This window comes from Chrysemys picta, chromosome 8, assembly GCF_011386835.1.
Source record: "Chrysemys picta bellii isolate R12L10 chromosome 8, ASM1138683v2, whole genome shotgun sequence".
In the NCBI taxonomy this organism is placed as follows: domain Eukaryota; kingdom Metazoa; phylum Chordata; order Testudines; family Emydidae; genus Chrysemys; species Chrysemys picta.
In genome coordinates, this window is record NC_088798.1 from 11130401 (window position 1) to 11142540 (window position 12140).

Here is a 12140-nt window from a genome sequence, read left to right on the forward strand (position 1 = left end):
TCTTTCATGTGTACCTTCAGTCAGGATGTTTCATCCTTAAAATCCCAAGAAGATAAAATAAATACTGTAGGTGATTTCCCCCACCACCTCCCATCCATTAACAATCCTGTTACAGTTGCTGGAGATGCGGAAATAATACTTCCAATCAGCACTTTCAGCATCTACAGCCAGATAGTCACATGTTTATTTCATTCATTAGTCTTGATCACCTCCCCCTTTGAAGTATATTACTGTATCACAAAAGAACATTGGCTGCCTGCTGAGATAAACACAAACTAGTTAAGTGAAAAAGAAAGCACTTCAGTAAGTTGCCAAGTTTTTAAACGGATTCCTTTATTTATCATTCTCACAGGGAGTTCAATCAGCTACCTGGTGTGCTGCTGCAGTACTGTGCCTGTTTCCATCCCTTCACAATCATAAGTACACCTAGGCAGTTTGCTCTTCACCATACAGACCTTTTATTCTATAGTTCCTTTACAAACAGAGCAAGACACAGGCATATTGCAGCAGGTGCTTTCCACACAGTTCTCTTCTCTACTGGTCACCCTCAACGCTCCTCCCACTTATATCCTCCCAATTGTATCAATGCCCTAGTAATTACTACTCAAGTGCTCATAATCCCCCATCAGAAAGTGTTTAATTGCTCCCGCCTGCAGCCTTTTCTGTGCTGCAGTAATGTCAGGGATCAGGGTGCTATAGCTAATACTCTGCACAATCATCCAACCCACAGAACCTAAAAAACTTATTAATTCTTCCACATTTCTATGGACGGTGCTCTGGATATCTGTCAGTTGCTCTAGCTGTCCAAAATCTTAATGGCTTTTGAGACAACTATTTCTGTCCCAGAAATGCTAAATTATGTCTTTGTAGTGTAAGATGAAAAGGAAAGATGCAGACATTAGCCTTGCAGCAGTACAAGAAGTGCTCCTACCACTTCAAAGCATGGTTACTATAAGCTAAGATATATTGCAATCATGAAATCCATCCAGAGGACTCCTGATCCTAAAAGCTAGGTTGAAAGTTGATTCTTATGGATACACTGACTATATAAAAAAAACCCCTGTGCTGCTGAAATAAAAAAATGGACTGAACCATTCTGATGTTATCCCAGGGATGTTCCATGTAAATTTCACACACCTGTTCATCTGTTTTTAAGTTGCTTGTGTGCCTTGAGGAGTAACTACTTTAACCACAGATTTTGCTAGACAGAAGTGTGTACCAGTGAAGCAGCTTCAGTATTTGGTTGATGGATTAAAAAAAGGGTCTGAGCAGCCCATTTTACAGAAGCAGGGCCAACCTGCTCATATAAGTGAAGGCGATGATCTGGGCCAACATTCTGTTTGATGGGCCTGATTCTCCACTGCCTTGAACCTTATGTAGTCCCTTATCCTGTACACTGTGGGTGTAAAACTCTACCAGATCACGCCACTCTTACATCCGAGACAGGCTTTTACACCTATTTTGTCCATGTGTAAATGAATACGTGAGGTGCAAGCCAGTGAAGAATCTGGCCATGAAGCTTTTGCTCTACTTATCCTGAAAGAAGGCTTGCTTTTATTTTCTCTAGCTGACCCTTAAAATACTAACTACAGTAACACAAATCTATTTCATTTTTGTTAACAATGATACATTGTAAATTGCTGGAAACTAGACTAGGAGACATAACAGCATTCCCCTTCTCCAGCGTAAATGCGAATTTTTGACTTGCACTGCCCTCTATTGCCACAGCGTGCACATTTTATCTGCATCTCTATTATATGCCTGTGCGGGTTTTTTATTCTTGTATTAAATATCCCCCTTGATAGGTGTTTGTAATATGGGTTGGGCCATTCACTTAGGAGTTCAATGAGCCTGGTGACAAACTGTTTTAATCACTAAATTCTCTAGCTGATTTATAACAGAGAGTTATCTCAAGAACTGATTTCATTGCACACACTTGTAATAATGGCAGTAGGCCAAATTCATTTTTGGTGTTACTCTACTGACAACAGAGTCTGCAGTAAGATAGCTGTCAGTTTGGTGGATGAACCAAATGGACTAGGACCCAGCTCATTCCCAGAGCTCTTTAATCAAATCCCCTTTAATCAGGGATGAATTTGATTCAGTGTCTTTAACCAAGCGTAAGGCTCTGAATCAGCAAAATAAATGAGGCAGGGTAAGGAGATATTTTTTGCTTAATTAGACCCTAATGAGTTAAATTAGCTAAGGCCACTTTCCCTTAAATATATGTGAATAAAAAGTTCAGACCCTGACAGAAAAGCAGGAATCTATTGCTAATAGGTTGTTATTGTTTTCTACTCTGAGGGGTGGTTGCCACTTTTCCATCCTTCATCATGTATGCACTGGTTACTAAGGTTCTCATGCATGCACAAGCAGCAAAGTAACATCTTTCTGTTTGATTACAAACAATATAAAAATAAAACTTTTTTTTTAAATTATGACCTATGCCTGAGAGAAAGGATGGTCAGGTATATAAGGCACTAGACTTATAGTAAGGAGAGCTGGGTTCAATTTCTGCGTCTACACTGCCTTCCTGTGTAATCTTGGTCAAATCACTTAATCTCTTTGCGCTCCCATTCTCCATCTATACAATGGGGTAACAACACTTCTTTTCTCACTCTGTCTTGCCTATCTAGATTGCAAGCTCTTCAAGGAAGAGACCCTCTCTGACTTCATGTATGTACAGCACCTAGCGCAATGGGGCCTTAGTCCTCATTGGGACCTCTAAATACTACAGCAGTAAAAATAATAATGATGACAATAGCTTGATTGTGTTTTGGTTAGTAAATCAAAGCCTCCTGAAAACACAGTACTTGTAAAATACAAAATTCCTCAATCCCCAGACAGCACAACTAGTGTGATTGTGCGCTGCACAGGACATGGCCTTCCAGCTTGTCCATATGCTGTAAGCTTTGTAGGGCTGGGCAAGAAGTGAGGTAGGGCTTGTATATCTACCAGACATTGTCTGAACTAGGCAGGAGCATCAGGAACCCTTTTGCCAATTTGACTATTCAAATTTCTTGTGAGAAGTGGCTCATATTATTTAATTCTCTGATGCACTAAAGAAAACACTTTGGCCACAATTTTCAAAAATGTCTAATGATTTTGTGTCCCTCAGTTTCTGAGTGCCCAGTATGAGACACCTTAAAGGGGTCTTCAGAAAATGCTGAGCACCAACTTCTGAAAATAAAGTCCCTTTAAGAGGGCAAAGTCTCAAGTTGGGTGCCCAAATATTGAGGCACTCAACTTATCGTGTCACTTTTGAAAATCTTGGTCTTTAGATCTGAGAGGTAAAGCGTATTAGTACAGAATGTATGGGCAAGATTCTAATCCCACGCTGCTTCTGCACTAATGGAACTTCACTGATTTACGCATAATTTACACCAGTGTAAGAGCAGTCTCTATGTTTCTATGCTCTAATAAATTTGTTAGTCTCTAAGGTGCCACAAGTACTCCTGTTCTTCTTTCTACGTTTCTAATGTCTGTTTAACAGAAAAATACATTCATATCCTTTTCTAGGTTTCCCAATGACTGTGCTTAACTACCAGCTTCAAAAAAAGAAAGCATATTGTAACATAATGACTGGTCTGTAAGTAAATGGAAACAGCTTCAGAATAGGAGTCCATTTAGAGATAATTACACTTACTCTTTCATAACCCCAGAGGTACTAATTCCGTATGAGTTGAAGTTCAGAAAACAGTGTATCACACCAAATGCTTTTCCTCAAATTTGTCTGTCATTAACTGGTTTCTGTAAAACCATGGTGAGCAAAGTGCTACAACCCACTATGAAACAAATTAAAGTTATTTCCTTGTGTGACAAATACCGGAATTACTTTGACTTTCAAAACTTGGATGACTCCCTTACTGTAGTTTTAATTAGTTTTTTCTTCATATTTTTGTTCAAGCAGCTCTATTCTTTAGAGACTGATCAGAACTTCGGTTCTATAACTTCAATCAAGAAACCAATGGTTATACATCCACAGATCTGCCTCTTGCTGCAGAGCCTTTGAAATTGACAGTTGAGGCACATCAAGTTGGCAGATCAGAGAAAAAGGCATTTAAATTGTTTGCGTGTACTTATATGCACACTTATAGCTAATGAATGGCATTAGTGACTAAAGTCCTCTAACATTTGTTAGTCTCTAAGGTGCCACAAGTACTCCTGTTCTTTTTAAAGTCCTCTATTTATTCAAAGATCAGGAAATAATACTTGGGCCCTAATTCACTTCTCCTAGCAGTTTAAATCAAGAGTCACAATGGTGTAAAACTGATGCAGGCAAATCAGGCCATTAGCACTTAAGTGTTGCAGTGCTTAACTTGTGGAATTCACAGTCCTAAATTAGGCAGCCATGCATGGTAGGGGGAGAGTTAGGCATAAGAAAAGGATCCACAAAAGACATCAAGCTGAGTGGATGAACTGTTAAACTAGCCAGTAGGAAATGCCAGAATGAGACAGAGAAAAAAAGTGAGAGACTGACTCTATAGCCCAATAGGTAGAGTCAGGGTCGCATCCCTGCTCCAGGAAATATTTCATTAATTATACAAAGTGAAACAGCTTCATCAGGAGAGACAGAGGGGCCCACCCCAGAATACCCAAAAGCCTGATGACTAGGGCACTCACCTGTGATGTGGGAGATAAAAGGCTCAAGTCAAACCTAGGTCTTCCACATCCTGGGTGATTGCTCTAACCAACTGGATATTGGATATAATTGGACACCTCCCTTCCTCCAAAGTCTCATCTCCCTGCAGGCAAGATCAGCAGGGGAATGTCTACCTTGAGAATCTCAATGGAGCTAGCGTACGGATCATCTCAGTGACATCAGCACTGAGGTGCTCTGTGCATACTCATATGCAGAAACAGGTAGGAACTTTAGACACCCATAGGGTTAGGTGGCAGCTGAGCAGGGGTTTTGTAAATGCCACTGGTAGTTAAATGTTTGACTTAGGTGCCTAAAGAGGCATTTAGACCCCTCAGTCCCCTTGTGGGGCTAGTCCTTAGCGCATTTTTCATTTTCAAAATACTGCACAAGTTTTCCAGTGTTTCCTAGTGTTCCAAATGAGAAGGTGCAGATCTACACCACTCTCACTATGGGGCCATGGCTAAAAGCCACAATAAGGTCCCATGTCAGCAATGCAGTTCCCACTAGAGCTCTAGGAATGAGCTGGATCCTAGTCCATTTGGTTCATCCACCAAACTGACAGCTATCTTACTGCAGATTCTATTGCTGGCGAGAATTGAACACCGCTTGATTTTCAGGTCTCAAATTGGAACTGTTGTTTTAACCGCTAGTCCAGCAATCTCTTGCTTTTAAGTTGTGAAAAATTGATGGGGGAGAGAGAGAGAGAGAGAGAGAGAGAGAATGTGGAAATCCACAATATAATTTGTGCACACTGTTACACCTCTACCCCGATATAACACGAATTCAGATATAACGCGGTAAAGCAGCGCTCCGGGGGGTGGGGTGGGGCTGCGCACTCTGGTGGATCAAAGCAAGTTCGATATAACGCGGTTTCACCTATAACGCGGTAAGATTTTTTGGCTCCTGAGGACAGTGTTATATCGAGGTAGAGGTGTACGAACTTTGAGAGTTAAACAGGCTGCTAAAATTTCTTCTGCTTCAATTCTGCACTAAGACTTATCCAAGGGACTTTAGGGTTCCCCTTCACATCCTTCAAGTCTGTTAAGCACAGAGCCACCATTCAGCCATGCTATAAAGGAGCTTAATTTTACTCTTGTTCGTCTCCAAACTTTTCCCACTGGGCTGCATTTGGGGATTTCTTAATTACCATTATTTATCCAAACCCCTCTGGTGACTATACCCATCAAAGGATATAAAGCCCATAATATTACCAATTGCAAATGGAAAGTCCCTGTTAACACATGCAGGAAAGGCCTCCAACTGAGAAGCATCTGTCCTGAGTTCCTGAAACCTCTAATTACATTGCAGTAGCACAATCACAACTCTGAAACCGTGTCCTGCCACAGCTGATTAGAGTACCCACATACAGGCCAGTCTCATCTTACGCGCATTTAACATGCACAAATTCAGCTTTGCGCGGTCGACAAAAAACCAAACACACACAAAAAACCAACAATTTAAATACTGTACCTGTAGTGCGGGCGATTCCACCCGCCATTACACTCAATGTAATTTTGACTATACGCAATTTTCGCTTTACGCCCTGACAGCGGAACATAACCCCAGCGTAAGATGAGACTCGCCTGTATATTAGAGTCCAGTTCATAAATTAACAGGATGCTTATTTGCATGCTGATTCCATTGTAGTGTGTCCTATTAGCAAGAATAGAGGAAGTATTCTCCACTCTTAGCTTGTTTTTATTCCCTCACTTTGTTTTCTTTAAGAGTGAAATAGAACTTGATACTGGTTTCAGCTTTTAAGAGGATGTATACCCCACTTGTGAGCCCAAGATCCCAAATGAAAATATTTGTCCCTCTTCATTTTGATTTGAAAAAAATATATATATATTCTTCAGCTACAGGAAATTCATTCTGCAGATTACAGAGACTTTACATGAAAAATAAGAAATTTAGGAAGACAACTAAAAGGAAGCCACTAGGTTGAGGGTGATGGTAGAAGCATGAAGTTAAGTAGAAGAGGAATAATGACAGTGAGGATTTGCTCCTGCATTCCTTGTACAGCCAAGTCCCTCAATCAAATCAAGTCAGTGAGGGAGCTGAGTGCGTAAGGACCTCAGGATCAAATCCTTAGTTAACTCATACCATTTACCTAACACATGGACATTCAAAAATACAGGATGGGGAACATGTGAAGGCAGATAATTTAAGATATTTTAAGTAATTTCTGCACTGAAACTAAAATATATGTAGAGTTTATTGTAAAGTGGGACAGCTCTCAGTTTTGAAATTGGTACCACTTAAGGGAAATAAAAATGACATGTAGCTCCGCCATACAAAAATGCACTATTATACTGCTTTCAGAGTAGCAGCCCTGTTAGTCTGTATCCTCAAAAAGAACAGGAGTACTTGTGGCACCTTAGAGACTAACAAATTTATTAGAGCATAAGCTTTCGTGGACTACAGCCCACTTCTTCGGATGCATATCATACTGCTGCCTCTTTTCTTCATTTCAAATGAAGAAAGCGCTATGTGGCTTTTAGAACACAAGCGCCCCTTAGTGGTAAGATATGCAAACATTCCACCATCGTTTACTGTAGGTTTGTTTTTTATAATTAAAACATCACATCCTGAAGTCTTTGCTCAGTCAAAAATGCCCAATGACTAGTATTCAAGTTTAGCCTGAGTAAAGATTTCTTGATTTGGGCTCTCTTACACACACACACTTTTAAAAATCACTCAAATTATACACAAAAATTGAATTTTTCAATAAAACATTGAACCCATCTGTAATAGACTAAAAACAATTTACATAAATAAAGGATACTTAATGACATTCAGAAGTATCTAGATAAGATTTACTGGACTTTCAAGAAATCAAGATTTACATATGTGCATCTGAGTTTTAAAACTTCACTCATCACCCTGTCAGCTAAGTTATATCCCCTTTGTAACCTTGGTAAACAGAGAAGTGCAACTAAAGAAACTACATTTAGAAGACAAAATAAATACCACCTTCAGTGATCAGTGTATTTCAGCATCAATGGAAGGAGCATGTCCTGTGATGATTCAAGTTTAGGTTTTCAGTGTGAGTGCTTGTCTTTGGAAAAGAAGAGTGCTCAAGAGTATATAAGTTCTTCTATATAGCATCCCTTACGGACACAGTAATAATATCCAAAGTAGTCTCTAAAATTACAGACACAGTTTTGCATAGTCAGGTTTGAGTAATTATGCACATACACTTTTGTGTAGATGTGGAGGATTGCAGCCACAAGTCAGCACATAAAACTGCACCTTCAAATTTTAAAAGCTGGATCCTCTGAGCCTTTGAAAATTTGGCCCTAAACATTTGTTTGCCTGAAAAAAAAACTGTTCTATATGAAAGGGCCAAGTTTTCAGATAATGGTACACCAAAGTTGTACATGCATCAGTTGCAAATCCAAAAATTTGCACATGCAAACACGTACATACAGATGCCTCTTTTGTGAGTGCAATAGGTATGGGATTTTGTTTGCAGCTAAAGTTTATGCACCATTTAAAAGCGCAGTCCTAGAAGTCAGTGAATGATTTAATTGGATTTACTCCCCAAATGTTAAGCCTCTAGAAGTTTCCTGCTGTTCTTTATGTAGGTCTCTTGCCCTGTTTTTCAGAGCCTCTGCCTTGGCATCATTCTTATCAATTCCATCTCCTAGTTTGTACATTCGACTGGCATTGGCACATGCCCACACATGACCCATGTCACATGCTTTCAAAGAGTACTTCAAAGCCAGGTTCATGTCCTTTGGTATCCCAGGTGCTCCTTGAAGATATATCGCACTAAGATTGAAGCAACTAGGGGCAAAACTGCCATCACATGCTTTAGTGTAGTAGTCCCTGGCAAGGACTGGGTCAGGTTTGTCATCATTTACTTGCCCATCGTGTGCTAAAAGTCCAACGTTGTGGCAAGCATTTATTGATTTCTTCCCACCTTTTTCGCAAGACTTCAGAAAGCAGTTGTAGGCAGCTTTCAAATCTTGGCTGAGTCCACCTGCAGCCATCCAAAAAACACAATCAAATACAAGTTTGTGAGAAGAACATACTCTAATTGTGAGATAGCGAGAAAAACATTTTATTTCACAAATTTTTCAATACTATTCTGGAAGACTATAACTAAAGATAGTTGTAAACGTGGACTAAACTGCATTCTCATACCTATGAGAGCAATCATATCTCTCCATAGCCTTCTTCATTCTCATTGCTGTTCACGTTTTTGGTGGCCTGTCTAGGTATGTCTACACTGCATGAGTGGAGATAAGGAGGTGTTAGTACTGTTATACAAGGCACTGGTGAGACCTCATCTGGAATATTGTGTGCAATTCTGGTCTCCCATGTTTAAGAAGGATGAATTCAAACTGGAACAGGTACAGAGAAAGGCTACTAGGATGATCTGAGGAATGGAAAACCTGTCTTATGTTATTTAGCCTAACCAAAAGAAGGCTATGGGGAGATATGATTGCTCTCTATAAATATATTGGGGGCTAAATACCAGGGAGGGAGAGGAATTATTTAAGCTCAATACCAATGTGGACACAAGAACAAATGGATATAAATTGGCCATCAGGAAGTTTAGACTTGAAATTAGACGAAGGTTTTTAACCATCAGAGGAGTGAAGTTCTGGAACAGCCTTCCAACGGGAGCAGTGGAGGCAAAAGACCTATCTGGCTTCAAGACTAAGCTTGATAAGTTTATGGAAGGGATGGTATGATGGGATAGCCTAATTTTGGCAATTAATTTATCTTTGACTATTAGTGGTAAATATGCCCAATGGCCTGTGATGGGACACTAGATAGGGTGAGATCTGAGTTACTACAGATTCTTTCCTAGGTGTCTGGCTGATGAGTCTTGCCCACATGCTCAGGGTTTAGCTGATCGCCATATTTGGGGTCAGGAAGGAATTTTCCTCCAGGGCAAATTGGCAGAGGCCCTGGGATTTTTTCACCTTTCTCTGCAGCATGGGGCACGGGTCACTTGCTGGAGGAGTCTCTGCACCTTAAAGTCTTTAAACCACAAGTTGAGGACTTCGATAGCTCAGACATAGGTCAGGGGTTTGTTACAGGAGTGGGTGGGTGAGATTCTGTGGCCTGCGTTGTGCAGGAGGTCAGACTAGAAGATCAAAATGGTTCCTTCTGACCTTAAAGTCTATGAGTCTAAATCTGTGCTTCCTAGCACTGAAAGGTTAACCCATCATAAAATGTTAGCTAGAAATCCTGAAGCATCTTGTCACAAGAAGAGAACTAGCTCACAAGAACAGTCTCAACACCAGTGGGGGCTGGGCTCCAGTGGGCGCAAAAGGGGAGGGCCTGGGGGGCTAACCAACCCAAGCCAGGGGTTCACCCACCGCTCATGCTCAACACTTCCCTTTCTTCCAACAGGTGGAAGCTGTTTCTCACCTTTCCCAGTTGCATAATAAGCTCCAAGTTTATAGCAACTCTCACTGTTCTCATTCTTTTCACAGTTTTCTTTTAGCACCTTGGCAGCGGCTTCAAAGTCCTTCTTCACCCCCTCCAAATAATCAGCCAATCGATGGCAACCTGCGAGGAAGACAGGGATTAAACAGTTTACAAACTAGGCTCAGGCTAGGCCATTAAGTAGTTTGAGCACTGGCCTGCTAAACCCAGGGTTGTGAGCTCAATCCTTGAGGGGGTCACTTGGGGATCTGGGGCAAAATCAGTACTTGGTCCTGCTAGTGAAGGCAGGGGGCTGGACTTGATGACCTTTCAGGGTCTCTTCCAGTTCTAGGAGATGGGATATCTCCATTTATGGGGGGAGGGGTAGCTCAGTGGTTTGAGCTATTGGCCTGCTAAACCCAGGGTTGTGAGTTCAATCCTTGAGGGGGCCACTTGGGGATCTGGGGCAAAATCAGTACTTGGTCCTGCTAGTGAAGGCAGGGGGCTGGACTCGACGACCTTTCAAGGTCCCTTCCAGTTCTAGGAGATAGGATATCTCCATTATTTATTTATTTATTTGGGTGCTTCACCGCAACACATGAACCGAAGACGATTGGTCTTTCTAATATGGTATCTTGCTTGTCCAGGTTTAGTCTCATTTTTTTCTATAGTACAAACCCACTGGAAGCTTTAATGTCAGCTCTGAATTCCCACCACCCCAGTTTGTCTGTGCAGGGCTGCACCCCGGGACTACACCGCAAGCACAGATTAAAACAAACATCCTAGACCTAGCAGCGCTGCTTTGCAAGAGAAACCCCACACCTCGCTTTCTGCAAGTAGAGCTGGCAGAAAAGACAGCCCCAGGCCCCCGAGCTACAGGCACTTCCCAGAGCGGTGAGGCCCAGTGACCTTGGAAGCATCTCTCCACTCGTGCATGAAGGCAGCAGCTAGGAGAGGCCAGGGACCAAGCGCTCCACCGGCAGGACCCGCCGCCCGCCGGGTTGTCCACTTACCGTCCGGATCGCCCTCCTTGTAGCACTGGTAGCTGTACTCGATGCCCAGGTTCTCCAGGTAGCCCTTCACCTCCTCCTCGTCCTCCAGGTTGACCAGCCCGGCCATCGCCCTTCCACGGGGGGAACCTGCCGCCGCGCTGCAAGGTGACTCGACCACGAGCGCCGGGCTGTCCCTCCTGCAGGGCCCGCCCGCACCCGGAAGGGAATAGGTACCGCTCAGGGCCAGCGGGCGGAGCAGAGCGCCGAAGAATCGATGCGCAGCATCAGCCCATTTACAGAAGCGGAGCGGGCGGGCGGAGAACGTGGAAGCTGTGATCAGAGCAGCTGCTCCTGGATAGTGTCCCCTGCAGGCTACACCCCCTGGCCAGGCCCCAGGGCAGGAGGGCAAGCTAGGGACACGGGGCTCTAGCAACGGGACTTTCCAGGGCATTCTCTTTCACTCTCCTTTTGTCTGATCACTTTCACTCTTTCTCTAAACTTTTTTTTTCCATTCACCCCTTCTGAAACTAGCCTTGGCTCATTTTATTGCTATAGATACATGCAGTAAGTTGGCTCAATAGGTTATTATGCCTATCGGTGCTCTTTGCCCAAGAGCCATTTAATTGATCTTACTGAATTACACCTACGAATATACTTACAAGCACAATACTATTTTGCACCCAGACTTACCCAAGCACTTTACAAATGTTAAATATGCCTCAAAAACTAGTTATATGAAAATGGGGAATCTTTCCATTGAAAAAGAAAAGGGCTTATTCTACTTTCTATTCTCCTGCTTATTTCTCTTTCTACTTCTCCTCTTTCTTTGGGTAAAGTATATTTTAGAGATGCTGTGCTTGCTCTGAGCTGCCTCAATATGACAGTCTCAACAAAATAAGGGGCCAGATGCACAAGGAAAATGCCCCAAATATCTCATGTGTTGCTGGCAACCATTTTGAGCAACAGGTCACTTTCATGGTGCAGATGGGCCCTTACTTTGTTGAGAATGAGCTCCCTTTCCCTTCAACCAGCTTTGAAAACTAACTACTAGTAGCCAAAACAAACTGTTTACCTGACCTCAAGAAGAGGTCTGTGTAGCTTGAAAACTTGTCTCTTGTAAC

At 42.2% G+C, this 12140-nt stretch overlaps 1 protein-coding gene across 1 annotated transcript; it reads right to left on the reverse strand.

The window, feature by feature from the left end:
- Window positions 1–7015: 7015 nt before the first annotated feature.
- Window positions 7016–11371, reverse strand: LOC101936303 (cytochrome c oxidase assembly factor 7). Its single transcript, XM_008167911.4, has 3 exons — window positions 11041–11371; window positions 10031–10171; window positions 7016–8627 (listed from the first exon to the last, which is right to left on the reverse strand). Exons 1-3 carry the CDS (start codon window positions 11144–11146, stop codon window positions 8179–8181), a joined length of 696 nt encoding a protein of 231 aa, XP_008166133.1. The 5' UTR covers window positions 11147–11371; the 3' UTR covers window positions 7016–8178.
- Between the last annotated feature and the right edge of the window lie 769 nt (window positions 11372–12140).